Genomic DNA, 25583 nt, shown 5'->3' with positions numbered 1-25583 from the left:
AAGAAAATCCTGGAGCTGAAAACCCTCAGACTGTCCTGTTTCTGAGGCCCCACCTAATCCCGAGGCTCTGGCCCATGTTTGGGCTTTTGCCCGGCTCTGGCTCAACATTTGGGTTCCCCCAGCTCCTTCCATCCTACTTTGAAAAAGCATACTTGCTGGTTTTGAACACTAGTTCTTCCCAATTCGGGAACCAGGGGGCTGGAGCCTGTTCCTGGAGACCTGGCTGCCCAAGGATGTCTTTCTACAGCGAGCAGCCCCACCTCTGTCCTTCCCTCCCTTTAGGGGATAGCTGAGAGTGGCAGGTCCTAGGGACGTGAGGGGGAGCAAAGCAGACATGGTCCCCACCTCCGTTGTGTCTGCACAGCAGTGGGCTGAATCCTGGTACGCGGCTAAAATGGCCAAATTACCTTGATTCATCTACCGCTTACTTGCTGTGTGACCTCAGCCACTTAGCTGAGGCACTCAGTGCCTCCTTTGCCTCATCTGTAAAATGGGATGGAAATGATAACTACTGCACCGGGCTGTTGGGGGATTCAGTGAAATGATATTTGAAAAGAGTTTTGTGCAGTGTCTGGCATGGAACAAATGGTTAGTCAGTGGTAGTTAAAATTCTTATTAGGATAAGCAGACATTAAACAAATGGTTGCATGCATGAATATATGAAGACAGTCTCTGAGCACTCTGAAGAAAGAGTACAGGGTGTAGGAGAGCTTTGAATGGGGGCCCCTGGAGGCATCAAGGAAGGAGTTTTCAGGAGGTGATGAAGGCTTGAACCACCATCTGAAATATGAATAGGAATTAATGGAGCAAAAGAAAGGGGTGATGAAAATGGCAGGCCTGGCAATAGGACCAGCCTGTGCAAAGGCCCTGAGGTGGGAAGGAAATAACATACTCTGAAAAACTCTGTAAAGGCAACATGTTGACAACACAGAGCAAGGAGGTCAGGAAGTGAGAGGAGTCTGAGGAGCAGGTGGGGCCCTGCCAAGCACAGCTGAGAGGGCCGTGTTGAAGAAGTCATTCATTATTCCTAGAGCAGAGCCATGAAGGTTCAAGCCTGGGAGTGCCATGATCTCATTTATGTTTTTCTTTAAGTTCACATCCACACGCAGCATCCCGTTTCCTTGTTAGGCCCAGAACCAATGGGGCCTGCGTCAGGTCAAGGATGTTCAGGGTATATATAACAGACAGCCCACCCTTGGCCTCAAGGCCCAGGATCACCCTGTGCGGCACCCTCCAACAGCAAGTAGAAATAATAGTAAAAAGGACTGAGTGGAGAGAGATGAGGCTGAAGACACAAACATGGCAGGGCCAGGTCTAGGACTGGACCATGGAGAACGATCGACGGAGCCGCTTGGTGCTGGGAAGCAGGGAACTGAAGTCATGCTAATTTCAGTCTCCCCGGGACTGCTGCACGGCTCTTGGCCCAGAGGCAATTTTTGTTACGTGTTCAAAGGTCAGTCTGTGGTTCGGCCTCTTCGCGGCATGAATAGTGCATAGGGAAGACCATACTCGTGTCCTGAATCTTATCATCTATCAATCTATAATCTATCTATCTATCATCTATCTGTCATTCTATCATCTATTTATCTTTGTTTCCATCTGCATCTCTCTCCTTCACACACATGTACACACACACATTCCTACACAACTCCTGGTCACTCAGAGTGCCTGACACCCCTGGCCTGCTGCTGCCCTTCCCAATTGAAGAAGTTTGTAAAAGGAGAAGACAGACATGGGCTGGAGCTGAAGGGAGGCCTTCTTGAGGAGGTGAGCTGGGGCAGGATGCACGAGTGGGTGTGGACGAATGGGGGCCAACAAGGAGCCCTGCCCCCCACCCTGACCCCCCCCCTCCCCACCGCCCCGATCTGACGGGGCCCTGGCGGCCAGTTCAGGAAGGGCAGTGGAATGCCGCCTTGGGCCTGAGGCCCCTTGAGAAGCTTGCAGGCAGGCAGCGAAGTAAGAGGCTGGAGCACTCCTCCCTCTGCCCACAGTGGATCCTGGAAGCCGACTGGCCCTTTAACCAGCACTTTTGGGGGTCTTTCTCTGTCCCCACCGGCCCACACTCGGCCTGCCTTCCGGGTCAGAGGGGTGCAGAAAGAAGCCTTGGGTAGCCCTGAGTGTTTCCCGTCTGTAAAGTAAGCAGATCTTTGCTCATCCAGAATGTGTCTGACTTCTCTGTATTCTTTTCCCAAGACCCAAGGCTCAGATTTCAGTTTCACATTCTTTTGCCTCAGGTCTAAAAACATTTTTCTTTTCTGTGGTGGGGGGAAGAAGGAATAAGGGGGCAGAGGAGACCCGAGCTGCCCAAGGAAAACAGACAGATGCCTCACTCCTGCCTTAGTCTGCATCCCCTACTTGCTGTGTGGCTTTAGGCACCTTCCTGCCCTCTCTGGGCCTCAGCGCCCTCTTCATGGAGTGAGGAGCCCCTGCAGGACCTAATGAACCCTCCCTCACCTGGTCTTCTCGGCTTTCCCATCCTGTTGCCAAGAAATGTCTCCTGTGACTTTAAACAGGTGAAAAGCAGGAGAAGTTGGGAATGCATTTTAGTTTTGTCCGTGAGGCCAGGTTCTGTGCAGCTGTCTCCTTTGATGTGTGCTAGCAAGAGTGTCCACCCCCTTGACTGTCAAGGCCACAGGCCACATGCCAGCCCCACACAGTCTTCTCTCTTTCCTGCCATTCTTAGCCTGCCCCTCCTCTGTCCAGCCGCTCCTCTGAGAGCGGCTCGAAACTTCCTAAAGTGGAGGAGGGCGGGGGAGAACCAGTCCCCGAAATTCACAGCAGGAGAGAGGGGGCAGTGGTGGGTGAGGAAAGAGACTCAGAGCCCTGAGTTGAAGGGTTCTAGAGCATCTAAGCCAGGAAGGATTTGGAATCCCAGCCTGCTTTACTCCCTCCACGAGTCCCCACAGCCCCAGACCCAGGCGGGGACTCCTCACCTCTCCTGGCCCAGAGCCAGCTAAGACTACCGCCAGGAAGCAGCCAGAGGACAGCTTCTCAATGGAAAGCCTGAGGGCTCATTCCCCGTTTCATCACTTCAGTGCTCCTTGCCTTTCCTTGCATGAAGTCTTAGCTCCAGATCCCCCCTCTGTGCCTGCTCCCTCCCATCTCATACTCCTCACCAGCCAGGCCCTGCACTCCAGCCCAGGGGATCATCCGCACATTTCCCCAAAGTGGCCAGCTTCTCCCCACCTCTACATGGACATTGACACCACCCAGAATTCCTTCTCTTTCTCTTCTGCATCACAAAGGCAACCTCCCCCCACAGGCACCATTGTAGAACACCTCCTCTGAATCCCGGAAGTGACCCTGCCCCCACTCCTCCCCCACTCCGAAGGATGAGTCCCCCCTGCTGCTGCTCCCACAGCCCTGAAATCATCCCGGTACCTGGTTTTCACAGGTGTGTTAGCACCTCCTTCCTTGCTCCACCCCACCCCTGACCTTGAGCTCTTTGAGGATAGAAATGATGCTGATTTGGTTCTGTGGTCCCAGCACCCAACACAGAGCCTGGCACTAATCCATATTGAACACTGAGGAGTGAATGAGAATCCAATCTACATGTGCTGGCTCCTGCCCCTTCTCAAAGCCACCCTGCTGCTCTTTGGGAACAGAAGTTTCTTAAAATGCCCTGAGGAAGGACAGCAATGTTTACAAGGGTTTTAGGGTGTTAGCTCACTAGCCAGGGAGGACAAATCTTATTCTCCCCACTTGGCAGATGGGTGAACTGAGCCTTGGAGAGAAGGGCCTGTCCCACATTCTCATAGCAGCCCGTCACCAGAAAAGCCACAACAGGAACTTCACACAGCCATGTTAGCAGGACCCAGATTTGAGCCTGGACCAGAGCCCTGCCCTTTCTGCTGCTATGCACACTTGGTCTCTGAAGCACTTGGTAGCCTGCGATGTAGCAGACAAACGATTTCACTCATCAGCATTGAGCGCTCCTCACCCCAGGCCACCTGGGGGTGCCCTCTCTGATGCCACCCTCCCTGGACGCTGCCCAGCACCAAGAGCGGAGGTCCTCACTCAGCTGGAGGGCCTGTGAGACACCCTCCCCCCCCAACCCCAACCCCGCTCCGCCCTGCAAATTGGTAATTGCCGTGCGGTCAGACCAGAAGGAATTAGACAAGCCCCCAAGGAATTTCATACTGATTTTGCGAATGAAAATGGAGACATGCCTTTTGAAGTCTAGGCAGCTGTGTCAGCAGGCAGGTCTGAGACAGCAGGAAAAAGAAAAACTACAGCTTTCAACCAATGGATGCAGCCACTTCATAGTAATAATGGTGGCGACGGTCACCGTGGCCACCGCTGACCGACCGCCTACCATGCGGACCGTTGTCCCGCTGCAGGTCTCCGTCTGCGCATCTGGGGTTCCCCAGCCTCACGGCTGTCAAGCCCGTGTCTGAAGATCTGGCAGAGAAGGGCTGAGGAAGCCAGCTGGCTGGAGTGCAGAGCCGTGGCTGAGACTGAAGGCCCTCCCCGCCGGACCCTCTCCTGGCCTGGCCTGACCTGACACGTCTTTAAGAACACCACGCACTTCCATGCCCACCACCTTGACCACGCTTCCCTCCCTGCCCCAGCCGTCCTGCACAGCCCGGCCTGAAGCCTGTTCCTTCACCGACATCCCGGCTGTGTCAGAAAATCCCTCCCAGACCCCGAAGGCCCCAGTGTTTTCTGTTTATCATTGATTTACCCCTTAGTTTTATAATTACCAGCGTCTCTGTCCATCTCCTCCACCACCCTGGTGTCTCTCAAAGCTTTATGCATGAGAATAGGTTGGCCTAGATGACTCTCTGGGTCTTCCTGATACATTTTGCTCTTTTTTTTTCTCCACATGCAGTGTGTATTCGATTTAAGAAATCAAAAGTGGTTACTGGGGAGCAAAAGAGAGTCATAGCAGAGAGTGGCCCCAGGACAGGGAGAGCTTGAGGCACTAAGTCTGGGCAGAGATGAGGCACTGGGCCACATCGACCTGACCGTGGGGAGTGTGGATGTCACTTAGTTTTCTGAGGTTGGCTTCCCTGTCTGTAAAATGGGGTCACCGATGGTGGCCTCACAGGGCTGTTAAGAAGAATGAATGAGCTTCCATATGCAAAGTGCCTAGAATCGCAGACTGTCTAAACCTTGGGATGATGGGGGGGTGGCTGTTCGAAAATGCTGTGCTCATAGAACATAACTTCCAGAGCTGAAAAGTACTCCCACACTCTCCCGTTTCAGAGGGACCCTGTGACCCGGACAGTGGGTCCCACGAGTGCTGTGGGTCAGAGTTGGCAGCACCAGAATCTGGGTCTCCAGCCTGCTTCAGGCTTATCTGTGCCTAAAACTGGAAGCCGAGGGACCCCTTTGTCCTCCAGGGACAGACCCCAAGCCTCTGGGTGTGCCCCTTCCCCTGTACCCAGCCTGCTGTCAGCCTCCCTACCCAGCGGAGTGCTAATCTCCTCGTGTGGGTGGCTCCGGATTTGTGAGCATTTCCTGGCATGACTTGAAGGACAGAAGAGGAACTCCGGGATCTTTAAGGGTGGTCTTTGGGTGGAGAAACTAGGCGTTCGGAGAAAAGAAGGGAAGAAAGCTAGGGTGAGTCAGCCTCTGCTGCCCGCCCAGGAAAGCACAGAGGGCTAGGCCAGCCCACGCTGCAGTGCGGATGTGGAGGATGTGGCCGGCACCGCCAGGGTCCGACTGGTGGGCGTTTGTGGAGCTGGGACGGACCTCTGTGCTGGAAGCCGAGTCCATGGTTCTTTGGGTTGTGGCTGGGGTTTGGGACAGGGACGGTGAGGGGGAGGGAGGAGCCTGCTCCCTCCTCCCGCCTTCAGGAGGAACACAGCTGCCTTCGTCTTCCATCTGATCTTGTTTACCCCTGTCCCCGCGGATTCCAGACCGGCACGGCCACCCCAGCATTCCTCCGCTCACACTCTGCGGGCCTGCCCATCTCTCAGGGGGGCCAGAGGCCTTCAAGGGACGTGCTCCCCACTGCCCACCCTGCCATGCCTCTGACCATGTCCTGGAAATCCCTTCTCCTTTCCACATGGACCCTCTGTTCTCCCTGCTTTGAGCCAGGAGCCGAGGTGGCATCGCCTGGCCTCCCTTATCCTGATGTCAGTGGGAAGCACTGGCAAGAGATAGATGGGGGGAGGGGAAGGGAGTTGGGATATTTTGTGCCTCTGCCACCCTGCCTTCCTGCCCGCCTCCGTGGCCCCGGCCATGGAGGGGTAGCTGTGCCGTCCTCCAGCGTTCGGGTCCCTCACCCCTTGCCCCTTTCCCTTCAAGGCTTAGGGGCAGGAAAGCTTCCCACCGCTGCTGCTCTTCAGTGCCCCAGCATCCCCCGTCCACACCTTTGTCAGTGCTCCCATCACTCAACATGCTTCAGTTACCCTTGTAGTTGAACTCACTTCATTGCAACTCACTTCATTGACCATGCACCATCTATTTTCTGTTAGGTCCCTGCCTGACACAGGGATCTCATCCACTTGTTCCCCTTTGCTCACTCCTCTCTAGGCACACTGGCCTTCCTGTTTCTCACACCCAGCAGGCCTACCTCTGCCTCAGGGCCTTTGTACTTGTTGCGTCTGCCCACAACAGTCTTCTCTCAGGTATCCATAGGACCGCCTCCCTCAACTCCTTCAGATCTCTTCTCAAACATCACTTCTCTTTGTGCCTTTACTGGACATCATCCCTAAAATGTCAACCCCTAACACACACACACACACACACACACACACACTCACACACACAATTTCCTATTCTCCTTATTTTCTCCCTAGCAACTATCACTCTCTAACACAGATGCTTTGCTGGTTGTTTTTGTTTATTGTCCTCTTCCTCCCACTGGGATGAAAGTTCCCATTAGGGCAGAGATCTTTACTTGTTGGGTTCCTGCTGTACCTCCAGGGCCTAGAACACCATCCGGTACATAACTTCTCAACAAATACTTCCTCAGTGAATGTGTGAATTGGTCCGTTTCCCAGATGGGCAAACCAAGGCCCAGAGAAGGAAAATGACTAACCCAGGACTTAATAGTATAGATTCAGATGGAGACTAGGTCTCTGGTCCTACCTGCCAGCCCAGAGCCAGCCCATGGCTCCAGGAAACCTTGTGTTTATTTGGAGGCCTGCTGCTCAGTAGCCCAGTGTCCGGAGACAGGATTCTGTGCCGGAGGCCCAGGGGACCCTGAATGAATACTAAGCAGGAAACAGGGAAGTCATCGGCACTGCTTTGGTGCTGTCGATGGGGCAAGGAGAATAAACAAACAAAACTCAGCCAGAGGCTGGTGGGCTCTAACCTCTGAGAAAATCTCCCCCAGGCTGGGGAAACCTTCCCATGAGGCTGAGCTGCACCCCCCCCCCCCCCCAGCCCAGGGCACTGACAGACTGATGTGGCAAAGGGTCCAGGTCTCTGCTTTCTCAGCTCTGTGCCCTGGGGGGGAACTGCGGCCCGGCAGGGAGCTGCTCCGGATGGAGGTTCTGGGATGGTTAACTTGCTCAGCTTTTTATTCATTCATTCTACAAGTACTCCTGAGACATTGACTGCTTGTCGGGCGCTGTGCACTCTGCTGGAGAAATAGCTGTGACCAAGTCAGATGATTTGCCTGCCTTTGGCGTGTCACCGTTGAGCAGGAAGGACGAGCACGAAGCTGAGGAGGGCAAGCGACCTAGAAATCCTGGGTGCCCTGGGGGTGCTAAACAGGAACCCGCCTAGTGCACGGCCCAGGGATGTCCTCCTGAGAAAGGAGCCCCTGCAGCCAGGTGAAAGGGGAGTGTGAACTGATGGGTGGAAAGGTGGTTTCAGGTAGAGGAGGAGCAAGGGGAAGGGCCTTAGGCTGGAAAGAACTCGGCACAAATGAGAATCTGAACGAGGCCAGGTAGGTTACCTTGACACGGGTGACCTCCTCCCTCTCCTCATATGTAGCTCTGACAGGGCCCAAGGCCAAGGTTCTAGCACCCCTCCTTCTTCCCAGCTGACCATTCAGACTTCAGGCTTCCCACACTCATCCTTACTTGTCTGTTTATGTCTGTTCTTCCTCCCAATGACTGGGTGGAGGTAGCTTGGCAGGTCAGGCCCTGGGGTAGCAGAGAGAACCTGGACCTGAATTTGAATCCCAGTTCCAGTCTAGCAACTTGAGAACCCCGTGCGAGTGACTTCACCATCCTCAAGGCCTCAGTTTCCTCACATGTTTAATGAGAATAACAATCCATTCTCCAGAAGGATTATGTTAAGGGATGGTTCTCAACATCCTTACAGTGGCCCATTGAGCCTGGCATACTAATCAATTCTGACCTCATGTCCCATCCGCTGTCCTCCTTGTTTGCTCAGCTCCAGCTACCCTGGCCTCTGCTGCTCTTCACATATGCACAGGGCCTTTGCACCTGCTGTTCCCCCTGACCTCATCACTCCCTGCCTCCTTTCCTGCTTTATTTTCTCTCTGCAACACGTACTGTATTTGTCAGGGTTTTCCAGAGAAACAGAACCAATAGGATGGATAGATAGGTAGATTTATTTTAAGGAATTAGCTTATGCATGGTGGAGGCTGGGAAGTCCAAAAGCCACAGGGTGAGTTGGCAGGCTGGAAACCTAGTGAAGAAGCACTGACGCCTGATGCTGCAGTTCTAGTCCAAAGACAGTCTGCGGGCAGAATTGTCCTTGACAAAGGAAGTTGGTCTTTTCCTATGAAGGTCTTCAACTTATTGGATGAGGCCCACCCTCATCCAGCTATTATGGAACATAATCTGCTTTACTCAAAGTCTACTGATTTAAATGTCAATCTCAAAATCATCTTCATGGAAACATCTAGCATAATGTTTGACCAGATATCTGGGTACCATGTCCTAGCCAAGTTGACCGAATTCACCATCATAAGTGCATCCCTTGTTAATCTGGCACCCACAAACATCTCCTTAAAGCATACTCATAACATACGGTTTAACCACAGATAAAGACAATAACAAGATCATAATTCCACCTCATGTGATACAGCGATCCTGTGTACAACCAAAATGCCTTAATGCCTTCTCCAGATGAGGATGCAAAGCCTTTGGGTGATGTTTACTCTTCTCCTTGATATACCAAGCTTCGATACTACCATGCGAAGTTAACAATACTTAAATACTGTGATACAAAGTCACTATTTCTTATGCTAGGGTGGAAAAAAGAAAAAGGAGAGAGAGAAGAGAATGTTTCCTACATACACACATAGTCTCAACAAAATAAAGAAGAAATACTCTCGACAGTGAGTCTTTTGTTTCGGTGACTTGTCATGTGCTCATAGCTGGTACTTATAACTACTTTCTTCTACTTCCACTACCACTACTGTAATGCCTTTACCTTGAGCGAGCACCTCAGCTGGTTTTGGTTCACACTTGGAGGGGTGACCCAGACCTTCGTTCCTGAAGGCTCTGGGCCCTTAGTGGTCCTGCCTGGATTGGGTTGCTGCAGGTTTTCCATTGATGTTCGTTAATCACAGGGCAGGGTGATACTGAGAGGTGCCCTGAGGGATCTCCTGTGCTCCAGACGTGTTCTCCTCTACCTCCCTGTGGAGTAGCGGGCCATTTTCCCTGCTCGTCAGGATCAGTCACACCAGCGAGCACAGTGACTCCCTTCTTCACCTGTTGATTCAGACGCGGGAGGAGCTCGAAGTGGCCTGGGGGCAGTCTTGATCCCCAGTTCAATGGAATCATTGTTCTGTATGTCTGACATGCCAGATGCTAATACTTTACTGATCATTTTGTTTACTCTCTGTTTACTCCCTGCAGGTAAGCCCAATGAGAGCAGGATTTCGGTCTGGTCTGTCCCTAACAAAATTCCCAGCATCTAGAACCGTGCCTGGCACATGGCCGGTTGTCAGTAAGCATTGCTGAGTGGGTCAGGGCCTTGGCTGTGATCTCCCGGTGCTTCAGCGTGGGTGAGAAGTGCTCATCATCCACCTCAGAACCTCAGTCTGAAGGCCAGGTCTGTCCCAGGGAGCCCAGGGTTGCAGAATGTTCTCTGACAAAGGGGGTCCTGCCGCCTCTCCTCACACTGACAGTGCTGGGCCAGCACGTGAGCACAAGGCCTCAGTGTTCACCATCCCAGCCCACTCAGGACTGTTTACTAGACTAATCTGGAACAATAAACCTGTCCCCACCCTCCTGGCGCCTGCCTCACTCCATCCTAAGCCTGTGTTTGAAGATGTGTTTAAATTCTGGGCCTACACTCAGCAGACGCCACAGGCTGGCTCCTGGCGGACAATCACTGGCGAGGGGGGCGGCACTGGGACGCTCAGGTCCTCCTGATGGCTCTGTCTCCACACGCAGCCCTCCGGGGGGGGGAGCGAGGCGGCTCTAGCCTCCATCCAGTGTTTGTTATTTCATGTCAAAGCTTTCTCATAAACATTATCCTAGAGTGGGACACGGAGGCTTTGGGCAAAGAGGGTTTGTTATTCTAAAGTGGCCAGGAGCAGAAGGCGTGGTGGCCCAGGGGTCCGTGAGCGGCGCCAGGCTTGGGAATTCAGGGTGAATGGGAGGGAGGCAGAAATCAGGACAAGGCTCTCCCGTGCCTGTGCACAGGGTCTTGGAGGTCCCACTTACCACACCCTCCACTGTCACAGCCAACTGGGATACCTGCCTCTGAAATGAGCTCCGCACAGGTGGAAACCAAAACCAATTCATCCACCACCATCCCTGCAGAGAATCGACAGAAAGTAAATGTTCATTGAATGAATGACTAAGTGTAGCTTCCCTATATCTTTTGGAAGTGCCGAGAATGCTTATGAAGAAGCACGTATTCTTTTGAAGTTCTAGTCATGAGAACCTGGTCTGGAGCCAGACAGATGTCATTTCAAAGCCCAGCTCTGCCCTTTACAAGCCACGTGGCTTTGCGCCCCCTCTGTTTCTTTGCCTTCCTGTCTATGAATAGGGACACCATCCCGCCGGCTGTCTCCCAGGGAGAGCAGAGGGAAGCCCCAGAGGGCAGTGGTCCACTAAGAGGATGGGTTCCAGGGCTGGCCTGCCCAAGCCTGAATGTGTGTCCCATCCCTCACCAGCTTTCTCACCTTTAGTGAGTTATGTAACATCTCTTTGCTGTAGGGTTTTTTAAAATCTATTCATTGGAGCTAATACTAAACTTAACTCAGAGTTGCTATAAAGCTTAAATAAATTAATATAAGCATAGAAGATTCCTGACACATAGTAAGTGCTCGATAAACATGGTGACCCTGGTAATGAACTTTGAAAGATGCAAACAAAGGATGGCTCCAGGTGGGAGCTGTGGGGAAGGGGCATGTGACTCGGGTCAGCGGTCCTCCTTCTGAAACAGTTCCTGAAAATCTGCTCTTCGACAGTGAACGGTGAACAAAGAGGCAGGCTTCCTCCCTGACCGAGTTCCTGGTCTACACAGGCAGGAAACGGGGAATCACCTGAGACGGAGGCTACATGGGCTAAGTGCCAAGACCAAGGGAAGCACCAACCCCCGCCTGGGGGTCAGGGGAATCCAGAATCCAGTCCCGACCCCACGACACTGCCCGGGCCACACTGGGAATGCCTCTTCAGTGATCTGATCTCAGTTTTCTGTATGCAGCATGCTAATAATAAATACTCCATGGCTATTTCTGGCTATTTCGCAAGGCTCCAGGAAGAAGACAGGTGTGGTAATGTGTGTGGGATGAATGTGCCACACTGCCACTGTGCCAGTGAACATCCAGAATCCAGCCCCAATCTGTGGCACCGCAAAGGGTCTTGGGCCGGGCGTCAGGCTTGGCTTTGAGTCTGCTCTGCCCCCAGCTGCCTGTGTGGGCTTGGGTGAGCTCTCTCTTGCTCACTTTGGGCCCCTGTCTCCTTTCCTCTTCTGTATGGTGAAGGCACAGAAAGAGATCAGTGGTTCTCAGACTGGGCTCCAGGGAACCCACGGCCTCCACAAAGAAGCCTTGGGGGTCCCTCCTACAGTGGAGCATTGAACTGGTAGGACTTCAGGCTCTAGCTTGTCTCCTCACATCAGTCAGGAAAATTTCCATTTTTATCTACTCCACATACTGAGTTCCAAGTAAGGTTCCTTTAGAAAACAATAACAATAAAAAGGGATCCCATGGCCAAAAAAGGTTTAAAAACCACTGGACCAGATGACGTATAGGGGCCCTTCCAGTTCCAATCTGGCAAAGTTCAAGTCTGACTATTTTCTTCCGAGTTTTATTTACCAAGCATTTCTCCAGCTCTTACTACATACCAGGCCTGTTCTTTGCACCCTACAGATTGTACCACACTTAACTGAAACACCTCCTAGCTTCACAAAAGCCACATGATTGCAGAAGTGACTCCATGTGTGTAGGGAGGCCCAGGGGAGCCATCTCCCCTCCAGCCAGGTCTTCTGGGCACCCGAACGGGTGACCTCACCGCAGTCCAGGTGGTGCCGACTCTGAAGAGCTGCAGGGGTATACAGCGGCAGGGTGTGGTCACGGGAAGCCCGCATATCCCGGCCCCCCACCCCCCGTTCAGAGACGGAGAGTACTCCGGCTTGACATGGGCACTTTCAAGCGAGGCATGTTCCGTGTGGGAGGAAGTGCCTGTTGCCTGAGTGATGTCCACGGCAACAGGGCCACTGCCTCCTGTGACTCATCATGGCCACGGTGCTGCCATTGACACTCTGTACCAGGTGACTGCAGATTGAATTTCAGAATGGTTGCCAGAGGCTGGAGAAGGCCTGGAGGTGGGGTCTGACCTCATCTCCAGCCAGCTCATTAGGGTAGCGGCCTGGGCTGCTGAACCCTAGCACTATCCAGCTCCTTGCCCGCCAGAAACAAAGATGGGAGGGGGTTGGCAGAGGTGATCTCTTGAGCATGGGCTTGGCCTCGTTGTCCATGTCAGTACTTTAAGTACCTTATTGCATGAGCTTTTCTGTTCAGATTATGTATTCCGGAATCATGTGACTGATGTCACTGGTGGGGACTTCTGCCAGAGGGTAGCAGCATGCTCTAAAGGCAGACAGAGTGCCAGAGTTCTAGGGGCTAGTCTGGAGGGCTTAATGAGTAGCCTTGAACTATGAAGTGGCTGACCTCAGCAGGTGGCACTAGGTGGCACTAAGGTGCTAGGGAAAGGATGGAGTGACATCCTCGCTTTACCGGGCACTGTGCTGACATCTGCAGATACAAAATGAATAAGATGCAAGTCCCATCCTCACAAAGCTCAGAGCCTAATGAGAGAGCCAGGTGGCTAAATGGTGGTTACAGTCTAATGTCCCCGCCGCAGTGGAAAGAAGCACGGCGGGTCACTTATGTGCCACCACACTGCTCTCAGTGCAACAGCACCGAGCATTTGCTCAGGTGTCCGGATCCGGTTGCAGGTAGGCCCTGCCGGGCTCAGCCGGGCTTACTCGCGTTGTCCGTTGGCTGGGCTGGGATGGCCTTGGTGGGACAAATGAAGCAATTCATCTCTGCCCGGCCTCCAGTGGGCTTGCGTGGGCTGCTGTCAGGGCAGGGGAGGGACAAGAGGAGACAGCAGCCATTGGTGCTTTTCAGGCCTCCGTGCGTAGTGGTTACTCATCCCATCGGCTATAAAGCAAGTCCAGGGCAGAGTGTCAGAATGGGAGGGAGCCAAAGAGTTCCATGGCCAAGGGCATGAATACATGGAGAGGGTAAGATTTGGGGCCATCACAGTATCAGTCTGCCACACAAGGAGACTGTGGGGGCCCCAGGGAGGGGCCTAACTCAGCCCCCAAGTGGTCCAAGAAGCTTCACGGAGAAGACATTTGAGCAGAGCCTGGAAGGCCAAGTGTGAATTTGCAAGTGGAGAGCAGAGGCAGGAGGTTTTCCTGAACAGAGAGCATCATGTATAAAGCGCAGAGACAGAAGAGTGCTGAGTAGTTGGGTATTTGGAGACATGCAGGCTGAGTGGGAATGAGGTCACTGACCACAGCAGGTCCAGGTCACTGCCTTGCAGGCTCTGCTGAAGAGGTAGGCCCTTATTCTGAGGACAGGAGGCACTTGTGAAAGTTTTGAGGAAAAAAAAAAAAAGAGGGAAGACAATCAGATTTTTTTAAATTTTTTTATGTTTATTTATTTTTGAGAAAGAGCAAGAGAGAAAAAAATGAGAGCAGGGGAGGGGCAGAGAGAGAGGGAGACACAGAATCCGAAGCAGGCTCCAGGCTCTGAGCTGTCAGCACAGAGCCCGACGCGGGGCTCGAACTCACGAACTATGAGATCATGACCTGAGCCGAAGTCAGACGCTTAACCGACTGAGCCACCCAGGCGCCCCCGGATTTGTGCTTTGATAGAGAACAAACTGAGGGTTGATGGAGGGAGGTGAGTGGCAGATGGGCCAGATGGGGGATGGGTATTAAGGAGGGTACTTGTGATGAGCACTGGGTGTTGTATGTAAGTGACCAATCACTGAATTCTACTTCTGAAACCAATATTGCACTGTAGGTTAACTAACCAAAATTTATACTTAAAAGAAAGGTGACTGTGGCAGAAGACTATGGGATGGGGGAGTGATGGGGGGCTGCAGGGAGGGGATGGGTTGCAGTGGGCCCAGTGAGAGATGCTCGGGGTGGTGAGAGGCCAGAGACTGTGGTCCAAGATGGCAAACAGATAATGTGCAAACAGAATGAGCAATGAGGACTGGTGGCCAGGCCGGGGCCGGGCAACAGCAAGGACAGGTGGCCTGACACTGTCTCCTGACCTTCTGCACAGGAATTACAACAGCTTTTCCCTATATCGGTGCTAAAGGGGTCTGGGATATGCCATCACATGAAGCTACCTCCAGTCCCTTCCCCTTAGGGGCCTCAGTTCCCCCCATCTAAAAATGGGACATTTTAGGGGCGCCTGGGTGGCGCAGTCGGTTAAGCGTCCGACTTCAGCCAGGTCACGATCTCGCGGTCCGTGAGTTCGAGCCCCGCATCGGGCTCTGGGCTGATGGCTCAGAGCCTGGAGCCTGTTTCCGATTCTGTGTCTTCCTCTCTCTCTGCTCCTCCCCCGTTCATGCTCTGTCTCTTTTGTCCCAAAAATAAATAAACGTTGAAAAAAAAATTAAAAATGGGACATTTTATTTTTAAAAAAAATTTTAAGTGTATTTATTTATTTAGAGAGAGACAGAGTGGCAGGGGAGGGGCAGAGAGAGAGGGAGAGAGAGAATCCCAAGCAGGCTCTACACTGTCAGTGCAGAGCTCGATGCAGGGCTCAAACCATAAACCGTGAGATCATGACCTGAATCGAAACCAAGAGTCAGACGCTTAGCCGACTGAGCCACCCAGGCGCCTCTAAAATGGGACATTTCAGAAGGTTTCTCAGGGCCCTCTTACCTTGGGCAGGCCGTATTCCATTAGAGCCATGGTCCCCATGCCAGAAGCAATCAGAACACTAATGTCACCCCCATGGAGCCTGTTAAAAATACACATCCTGGGCTTCACCTCAGAGATTCTAATTCTGAGCATGAGAACTGGGGTATCTGATACGTTCGCATAGCACCCCCACGTGATCCTGATGCCAGGCAGGTCTGGCTAGAGCGCAGCTGTATTCCCAGGGCCTGGAATGGTGGCCAAGAGCACAGAGGAGCTTCAGGATACATGCTGAGTGCCAGCAGGGTCCTGATTCAGAGAGGCCCAGCTCCTAAGGCCTTTGCCTGGAGTGAGGGTGACTTCTGGAGGAAGGGGCATTTGGGTTGGGCCTTGACATCTAAGTAGGTTTTTGGTTTATTTTGTTTGTTTGTCTTGCTTCGTTTACAGTGCTCTTGATTACCAACTTAGTCTGTGCTCATTCTAGAACTTTCCTAAGCACAGGAAAAGAAAGGAGTCAAAAGAAAAATTCACCCATCATTCCAAAACCCAGACACAACTAGGGTCTCATTTTGCCACGTTATTAGATAAGATGTTGATAGCCAGAGCAGGAGTGGGGACCCATGTGGGCCAAGGACTGGAGACGACAACAGGCTGAACACGGTGGGAGGCCAGAGGAAGCGTTCAGGCTGCACCAGCCGGTGTCAGGCCCCACACACACGCCTTCTCCGTCTCAGGGCCTGTTGCCCCAAAGTCCAGAGCGAGGAGGGCCAGGCCTGGAGGTGTCAAGGCCCTCAGCCAGGGGTCCTGAGCACAGCCCTTATTCGTCTCTGTTTCCCCTGCACAGGTGCTGTTTGCCCTCAACCAGACCCTGCTGCAGCACGAGAGCGTGCGAGCAGGGAGCCTGCAGGCACCCTACACCACGGAGGACCTCATCAAGCACTACAACTGTGGGGATCTCAATGCTGTCATCTTCAACCACGACACATCCCAGGTGAGGCACCTCTCCTCTCCGTGGATAGCTTTCAGGTCCCCAGTTCCAACGGCCAGGCCCATATGAACCTATGAACCTACCTAGCATTTATTAGATACCTACTATGTGCCAGGTGCAGGCAATCTTCTTTCTGCCATGGGAACCAGGACCTATTGGTATTCCATTTTACAGATGGGAAAACTGAGGCTCAAGGAAGCAAAGAGATTTGCCCAAACCCACACCACTTCATTGTTGCGTTCCCAAGTAATCAAGAGCAGCACTCGAGTCTGGTGTGTGTGGGAGAAGCTTAACCTCTAAGAATGGGGAGGTTCTGAGAAGTTCAGCTCACAATCTGGGGAAGTTAGAGCCCAGGGGGGAGAACAGCTCATGGTGAGACCTTGCACTGGAGTCCAGCTGGGGGCATTCTGTCTTGAGTCAAGTCCTGGAGGAAAGACTACCTACCACAAGCTGGGCAGAAAGTGAGAGGCACCCTGGGGAGCTGAGCAGGACTCCTCCAGGTGTGTCCCCATTGCCCTCAGTAGAAATTCCAAGATACTTCATCTAGCACTCGAGGCCTTCTGGGTCCTGCCCTCTGCTGACCTTGTCACAGCCAGGTGCCCCACCACATAGACTTTGTTCTGCTGACCTGTACTACATGCCGTTGACCCGTGTATGCCCCTGTGCCCTTATTCAGGCTCCTCCCTCTTCCTTTCCTCCTGCTTGGCCGCAGTCAATTGTTACCTCCTCTGAGAAGCCCTTCCTGACTGCCTAGGTGGAATTAGATATTCCCCTAGGCCCCTCTAGGCCCAGTGTGCTTTCTGTCACAGTGCTTGGTTAACCATTCATTCAAGAAGAGGCCACTTCCCTGCTCAGGACAGTGCAGCAGCTCCCCATTTTTCTCAGTGTCTATAATGGCCTCTGTGGCCCCGGGGTCTTCCCCCACCCCCGACCCCATGTCCTCTGCCCTCTGCTCACACCCACCGCTGCAGCCACAGGGGCCTGCAAGCTGTTCCACGAGCACACTTGGCATGTTTCACCTTTGCACTGACGGTTCCCTCCTCCAGGAATGCCCTTCCCTGGCCATCACCACAGCTCACCCCCATCTTAACTCAAACATCACCGTCTCAGTGAGATGGGCCCCAACTCCCCGAAATAGAATTGCAGCCTGACCCCCCCCCCAACTCTCTCAACCCCTTTGTTATGCTCCTCTTCCCCCCACCCCGCCATGGTCTTTGTCATCTTCTCACATACTTACGTCTTTTGATTCATTGATAAGTGATTGTGTTGTTTGTCCTTCCCCCCTAGAGCATGTGCTCTCTGAGGATAGGCATTTGCACCTGTTTTGTTCATCAGTATATTCTGATCAGCTAACGCAACTCTTGGCACAGAGCAGGACTCAGTAAATAGTTGCTGAAGGAATGAATGAAATTGTCTGTAAATACCAGGAGCAGTGCGATGAAAAGAGATATGGGGCAGGAGGGCGGTTGCAGAGACAGCTGCCCTTGTGGGGCTGCCAGTCTCCTAGCAGACACGGGGACATTCCACAAGCAATGGCATATAAGTGTGATCCTTGCTCCAAGGGAGAGTAGAGGGTGCAACCGGGGCCTTTGGCAGGAGCAGAAGGTTAAACGGACTTGGGCAAGAAGGAAGGATGCCTGCAAGGTGAGAGGTCGGAGAAGAGCCTGACTTGGCCACGGACAGGAGGAAGAGGAATGTTCCAGCGGAGGCTAGAGAGAGCAGAAGGAGGGGCGTGGGTTGGTCCAGAGGTGCAGCCAGGGACCAGGCCGAGAGGTTCTGTGTGTGCAGGCCGCCCTCTAGACCCGGAGCTCCCTGAGGCAAGAGTGTGCCGCTCCTCTCTCTCCCCCCCCAGTGCCCAGCACAGGGCACCGCTCAGAGTGAGTACCAGGGAACGGCCGTCAAGGGAGCGGAGGTGGGTCTGTGTTGTGCTCTGTGCAGTGTAGACAGTGAAAGGAAGGATCTGGAGACCTTGCAGAGGAGGCTCAGGACTCTGAGAGCTCCGATTCTGAGTCTGGGTGTCTGAGAGCTCTGATCCGGAGTCCTGCCCTGTGTCATCTGCTGGGAGAGAGAGAGGCTGGTGAGCACTGTGGCCGAGGGGACCTGGCCAGCACTCAGGACAGCCTGGCCGTGAAGTAGCTGGGCTGGGCTGGGCTGGGCAGGACAGGGCCCTGTTATGCCTGTGGCTGATGCTGAGCCCAGAGAGGGAGGAACGGGGTGACTTCAAGGCATAGTAAGCTCAGGTTTTCTTTGAGCTTGTGTCCGGAACCGCTGATTTTTCTCTGGCAGGTGAACTGCACTGGGGTCTCTGGGTGGTGCCCGTACTTGAAGTAGGACAGAGGGTGTGGTTGGATTGGCCCACCCAAGTTAGAATAGCACCCCAGGCTGCATTCCCTGTACCCTCTGGGTACAAAGGCAGGGAGGGACTAGACAGCCCCGTCCCCAGATGCAGAAAAGCCTAGAGTCAGGGTAGCAAGGCTACATCCAGTGCTCCTGTTCTGGTGGAGAAAGGGTCTAGGTGACATGGGGCTACATCTGTAGCTAGAGGCCAGGAAGGCGGTGGGAGGCTGAGGACACGCGGGCTGAAGGGGGACAGTCACTGCCTATAGTCAGGGAGGAAGTGGTAGTGGGGCTGGGCTTGAGAATGGAGTCGACCAGGAGGGGATGATGGGAGGCGCTGGCAGGCAGAGCAGGCTGCCTGGGTGGGGGTGTGGGAATGTTGGGGGGGGTCCTGTGGAGAGATCTGCGGAGTGGGGGGCAGATCATGGGGGTGGGGGTGAAAATGCCTGCTGAGCGGCAGAAGCCCTGGAGCTCGAGCCGGAGAGTGATGTGGTCCAAAAGATGCCTCTGGCCTCAGTGCAGAGGATGATGAAGGGGCCTCTAGAGGCTGGGACGGGACAGGTGCAGGGCCCAGGATGGGAGACAGGGGCTGGGTGCCCCCCAGTCTTGATCTACCTTGCCTCCCCACCCCACCGTCCCACCTTCAGAAGTGGCTCATGGCTCGGCCTCCTGAAGCTCCCAGGTCGCTGACACCATTGATGCCCTGCAATCAATCAGCAGGGTGACCCCAAGGCCCCTTGCCCGGGAAGCCTTGTCTGAGCCCTCAGCCTGTGTTAGGTGTGAGGCAGCCATATATTTATCATCCAGACCCAGACACTTTAGAGAGTGAAAGGTCAAATATAATTAAGAGGCTGAGTCATGAACAGGCATGGAGAAGTCAACCCTAGCCATGAACCTAGACCACCCTAGACAAACAAGGACTCATGGTTATCTGCTAGGTGTCTACTCCAGACTCCCACATCCCTGTCACAGCATGCCCTGACTCCCTCACTGGGCCGTGAGCCTCATCCAGGGCAGCCTCATCCAGGGCAGCATCCTAGGCCCATGGAAGTTCTTGGAAGGTGTCTGTTGGAGAGATGGACTAAAGAGACGGAATGAGGCCATTGAGGTCAGTGACATCAGTAGACCTGGGCACTTGACCACCAGACCTGACGCTGTCCTGGTTGTAGGCCAAGGGAGCCTACGCTGAAGGCACTCCCCACAGCCCCACCGCAGCTCCGCCTGGCCTATCTCATCATCCTACCTCGGACCCGTGGCTCTAAGGCCCTGGGGACCTAACATGTCCTCTTTAAACTTCTATGGTGCATCCTGCACTTAAACTTATCATGGGAGATTTAAGGCTCCTGACAAAACTAATGACATCATTAATTTGTTTCCCTCTCAGCCTGGGCCCAAACCCAAGTCCCATCCTTGGCATGGAGCCAGGGCCCATCAGCACAAAACATGCAGAAAATGTCAGCCAGCTGCCGGACAGCCCAGGAAACCCTGGTGGTTAGCCCAGCTCCTCTGTGGCTTTGACATTGCACTTTCTGGTTCTTGTCCTTGTTAAATTGTTTTGGCTCCCTAAGGAATGAATGGAGATTCATCTTTCCACAAATGCACATTCATGGTCAGGAAGCAGAGGAGACCCTTGGGAGAGGGGAAGGGAAGCAGAATGCTGCCTTCATGGCTCTCTGATGATTCTGAAGGCTTCTCTTTGTCATCTCCATCTCTACCCCTGCCCAAGGCCACCCTTCCCCGCAGCCTCTGCCGTCACAGGGGCGAGGTGATGAAGCCAGATCCGTCCCCAGGCTACTTCCACAAAGCTGACATTTAGTCAGGACTCTCTCTGTGCTATGCACTGTGCCAATAAGCACTTTCTAAAGCTGCTCTTACTTAATTCCTACCACAGCATATATTACTCCCATGTTACCAGTTTGGACACCGAGTCTCAGCACGAATAACTTGCTAGTTGTAGAGAGGCGGCCCAACTGGTAAGTGGCAAAAGAAGGATTCCAACCCAAGTTATCCTGGCTATCTGACTTCAGGACCCACATTCATCACCACCACCATGCATTCGTTCACTGACGGAGCAAATGTTTATTTCTTGGTATAACATTCTTTCCCACACCTGAGGAACCAAGAGGGCCATGTTTCCAGAAATAACCCTTCTGAGCCACAGCTCCTCCCCAACTCAGAAGCCTTTCCTAGCTGCATCAAGTCCAAATGTGGCCTGCTTTCTCAGGACTTCCGATCATCCCTTCCATCATTGGTGGAGGAGGTGAGAGCTCCATGCCTTCATGTATCCATTTGCCAAACAGTCCCCAGGCACCAACTCTGATTAGGCCCTGGAAGGACTGCTGCATACAGTTGTGCAGGTTGTGTACTGAACAAGTTTAGGTTACATTAGTCATATTGGTGCCTTGTCATCCCAGAACAGTGAATCAGGCCTTAATGGCGGAGGAGTCCCTCCCTTTCCACTCTGGGGAGCACCCTGGTCCTTGGCCAGTAGCTATCAGAAACAGACATCCCAGCAGATATCAGAGACAGATGTCCTAGCCCCGTCCAAATCCCTGAAGGTTCAGCCTCTGCTGACGTCTCCATTTTCCTCAGAAAGAGTGTTGACAACTTGTCAGTGGCTCTAAAAGCCACGTAGCTGGGCCTCATGACCCTTGGGGGCTAAACCCTGCAGGAATTTAGTCTCCTCATGCCAGACTCTCCATCTAGCTCGCCCATCAGTCAGCTAGGCCTCATGTCCTGTGCTTTAGCCAGGGTTGATGAAGAGAGAGAAATAGAAGAGGGGACTCCAGATGGAAGTCTGAGCACAGAGCTTGGAAGGTGGAATGACAATGAGGGATTATGGGGAAATAGTACATTCTGACTCACTGCCTCAGTTTCCTCAGTGGCTCCTGGCTTCTTCTCAGGCCCCACCCACCATGGGAGTCCACAGTCCTGGAACACCTGGACCCAACAACCAGGCTGGAAAGACAAGATGTTGGGAATGGAAGAACCCAGGAGGAGACAATGCAGTGAGGAAGGACAGAACAACTTTATGTTCAAGGTTCCAGAAACCTTACTGGGCACCTACTTTGGGTCAGGCATGGGGGCCCAGGAATGACAAAGGGTCTGTCCCTGGACTCAGAGAGCTCTCTGCCTCATTTAATAACATGTCAGTGAAGCTTACCCCCGGCCACATAACAGGGTACGGATAGTGCACTCAGAGCTGAGAAGTGTGGAAAGTTCCAAGCCAGGCTGTTGAATAAACCCTCATTATGGGAGGAAGCCACGGTCCTGGAGTTGAAGTTTTCAAGAACGGATGGAGGGATTTGCTTATGCCCTGGGAAATAGTGGAGCTGGGGGTGGGGAGATGGTAGTGGCCAACCGGGGCTCAGGCATGGGGAAAACCAGAGGCTCTGACCTCTCCTGTCATCTCTGGAGGGTGGCCTGGGCTGAACACAGTCCATACAGCACCCACCATCACAGAGAATCCCCATCTTACACATGAGGAAACTAGAGCTCAGAAAAGTTAAGTAACTTGGCCAAAGTCACACAGTGTCAGAACCAGGCCTGAATCCAGATCAGCCAGATCCCGTGCCCTGTGGCCTTTCTGCCGCACCAGGCAGCTGAGCTGACCCTCCAGCCCCGCTTGCTGACTTGAGTTCCTTGCACACCGGGCTGGGTGCGGGAGGCAGGACACTGCAGGAGCTGAGAGCTGCCCCGCCCCCCAGGCCTTCCGCATCTGGAAGCTGAGGGTCAGCCAGGGAGAGACACAGGCGCGATTCGTGGGGGGCCGCAGCCCAGGGCTCTCCTCCTTGGGCTGTTACTTTGCTAGCTGTGTGACTTTGCACTTGTCTCTGGAACGTTCCACTCTTGCTTTTTTCCCTTGTAAAACTGGAATGACAACTCCTCTCAAAGCATTTTTGGATTGATTAAAAGCACACGCAAAATGGATAGCCCCCCGTAGGGGCCACTTAATAAAGGTAAGTTGCCCGCTTGGCCGGGCTGTGTGTGCTTGCTCAAAGCCCACCTTGCCCCGGAGAGCACTGAAGGCAGCCTCTGTCTTGCCTTTACAGTTGCCCAGCTTTATCAACACCACCCTCCCACCGCACGAGCAGGTGACCGCACAGGAGATTGACAGCTATTTCCGCCACGAGCTCATCTACAAGAGGAATGAGCGGATGGGGAAGAGGGTCATGGCACTTCTGCGGGAGAACGAAGACGAGATCTGCTTCTTTGCCTTCGGAGCAGGTTTGGGCCGGAGTGGGGAAGGGATGATTTGCAGACTCCTTAAGGGCTTAGAGATTTGTGAGCCCCTCCCCTGACCTCTACTTCAGGAAGGAAAAAGTAGAGGCCCAGAATGGAGCGGGAGAGGCCACACAGCACCGTTCTCCTGTTTCTAGCCAAGGGCTCCTCTGTAACAGGCCCGGTTGGCCGGAGTGACCTTGCCAAGGCCAGGACAACTTCTGTCGCTCATTCTTGCCCCAGGAGGCTGTGTTGAGAGCCCAGAACCGAAGCCAGCTCCCACTGCCCACCCAGTCTCTTGAGCCCCGCCTCTCCCACGAACCCAGGGACAAGCCCGTGAGCACCGTGGGGCCTGGCTGGGGAGAAGGCGGGCTCTGGCACCCCATGTCCCAGCTCCACAGCCCAGCCCAGCCCCCTCCAGGCGCGTGACCTTGGCACACCACCAGCAAGGTCTCAGGCCCCTGGTCTGTGAATGGGCAGGACAGCAATGACTATTTGATGAATTGAAAATGTCTACCTTATGGAAGACTTACAAAGATTAGCGGTAACATTTAAATAACCTAACGGTGGGAACTCAGAATGGCAGCGACCTTCCCCATCCTCAGCAGCTTCGTGGGACGTAATACAAGGCTTGTCATCCCACTGTGGGCCATGAACTTGATGCTTCTCCTGAGAGCTCTAGCCTCTTTGTGTAGAGGGAGGTCTAGATGCCCAGTCTCAGGGCTTGCTTGGCATCTCCCTCACTGTCCCTCCTTTCTGTTCCTCCCTCCTCTCCCTGACTCCTTCTTTCTTTCCCTACGGCCGTCTCCCATGCTAACAGCGATGTCTACGATGGGACCAGGGGATTGCATTTGCCTCCTTCATTAGTCAGTTTTTGCCCAAGAGCCACAGCAACAGAAATGTATTTCTTGCTCGTGTGGGTGCAGTCCACCTCCTGCTTTGTGAGAATAAGCCAGAGGCACCACGCCTGGGGATGAGAACTCACTACCACTGCCTCTCCGCCATCCCTTCCCCAGCCCCTTGCCCGTGCACTGCCTGCCTGCTCAGGCCAGCGCGGATCGGGTCAGGCAGTCCACGTACCCCTCTGTGACGTCCGCCTCCCCCCGCCCCGCCATGCAACCCCATACCCTTCAAGGGGAGAGCCAGGGTCCTCTGACTGTGCCCGTCTTCCCTCCTGTGTGGCCTCCAGCATGGAAGAGGCTCGTGGGTCAGCCCCTGTGAGGCCACACCTGCAGCTGGACAGAAAGAGTCCCGGCTCGTGTTGGGGCTGCCATGGCCCGGTGTGGCCTGTGGCAGATCCCTTCCCCTCTGACAGCCTCGGTTTACTTATCTGAACAGAAGTCATCAGAAAGCACTTGGGCCATTGATGATTCCAGGAGCTGTTCAAACAGTTTTCAGAGAAGAGAGGGATTCCTGTAGGAGAGTCTGGAGAAGCCGGCAGGAGTAGGACCTTGACTGACTACGTGGAGAGGGCAAGGCTAGCCTCCAGGTGCAAGATACCTACTGGGGACCTGGCATGAGTCAGGACAGCTTTGGCGACAGGTGCAGGGGAGGGAGTGCTCCCAAACACACCCTCTCACTCACCATCCAGCTGCCACCCTAGCCCTCTCCCCATGAGCATCTGGGCAGTGCTCCTGCTCCAGAATGATCCCCCAGTGACTACAAAAGGGGAACCATTCCAAACCAAGCCAGCCTGCAGGCATCTCTCTAGCCTGATCCTTGAGGGAGTCCAGTAAAAGATCCAGCATTCCACATGGCCCACCTGAGTGGTAGGGCCTCCCTGCCCCACCTGTCCAGGGCCCCAGACCAGAGCCACCCAGGGTCTGAGGCTAGCTCTTTCCTGTGGGTGAGGAGACAGAAAGCCTGGAGGTGAAAATCACAGCAGCATGGGTGACCCTGGATCCTGGCCGCCTTCTCCTAAAACCCAAGTCCTTGGAGACACAAATGTCCACTCAGGCACTCGGCCAGCATGCAGGCACCATGCCCTCCTCTAGCTTCTTGCCCATGTCTGAGATCCAGCTGGTCCCCGGTCAGTCCTGTTGACAGACCACCGAAACGACTCCTGTCCGTCTGCTCCATCCGTCCCCATCACCACTGTCCCAGTCCGAGCCTCCATCAGCTCTAGCCTCCTCACTGCAGCTCGGCCTTTGCCGCCTCCAGGCTGCTCCCCACAGCATAGCCGGTGGCTGCTGCTGGCTCTTATCTCCCACGCACCCTGCCTTGAGCTCCGGGAGGGCACACACCACATTATCATCCTGTGTTTGTAGTAACATGTAATAGGTGTCATGAGTGTATGGAAGAAAGAATGAAGGAAGGAACGAACAAGTGTGGGAATGTTGGCCAGATCCTCCCTTCCTGGTCTCCTCTGGGCCTGGTGGACAGGGCAGCAGGAACGTCAGGGCAACGTGAGCCCCACCTCAGCTCTCGGGGACCTGCTATCCAACAACAACAGGCCCAGAGCCATGTGCGGACCTTGCTGGCAGCTGCACTGGGGGCTCGGCCACTCCTAAAACAAATGTTCTCCCCCGCACTGCACATCCACCCTCGACCTGAGAATTTCAAAGCTGGATGCAGCCTCCAGGCTCAAGCCTGTCCACCTCATCTGAGCTCTGGATAGACTGAGGTCCCTATAGGTCAAGATACGGGTCAAGTTCATGGCAAGTCAGGGAGAGAGGCAGGGCTGGACCTCAGGCCCAGGAGCTATGATCCAGGAACTCTGTTCTCATGTGCAGTCAGGGAGCCAGCTGTATAGACCTGTGACGACCACTGTATTGTCATGGAATATGTCCACGCACAACCCAGAGCGAGAAGAGTC

General features: G+C 53.8%; 1 protein-coding gene across 3 annotated transcripts in view; it reads left to right on the top strand.

Annotated features, from left to right (window-relative positions):
• Nucleotides 1-25583, top strand: part of TRABD2B (TraB domain containing 2B) — a 222459-nt gene that overhangs the window by 166681 nt on the left and 30195 nt on the right. For all 3 annotated transcript variants that reach the window (XR_005788543.1, XM_040470163.1, XM_040470164.1), the window contains exons 3-4: nt 16067-16213; nt 22600-22774. Coding sequence is in view for 2 of the 3 variants with exons in the window: in XM_040470163.1 (XP_040326097.1) it covers nt 16067-16213; nt 22600-22774 (322 nt within the window). In the remaining variant the exon portion in view is untranslated. The remainder of the gene's footprint in view (nt 1-16066; nt 16214-22599; nt 22775-25583) is intronic.

This window comes from Herpailurus yagouaroundi, unplaced genomic scaffold (assembly GCF_014898765.1).
Source record: "Herpailurus yagouaroundi ecotype Mexico unplaced genomic scaffold, PumYag 77, whole genome shotgun sequence".
NCBI classification, from domain to species: Eukaryota; Metazoa; Chordata; class Mammalia; order Carnivora; family Felidae; genus Herpailurus; species Herpailurus yagouaroundi.
This window is presented reverse-complemented; position numbering and strand designations above follow the sequence as displayed.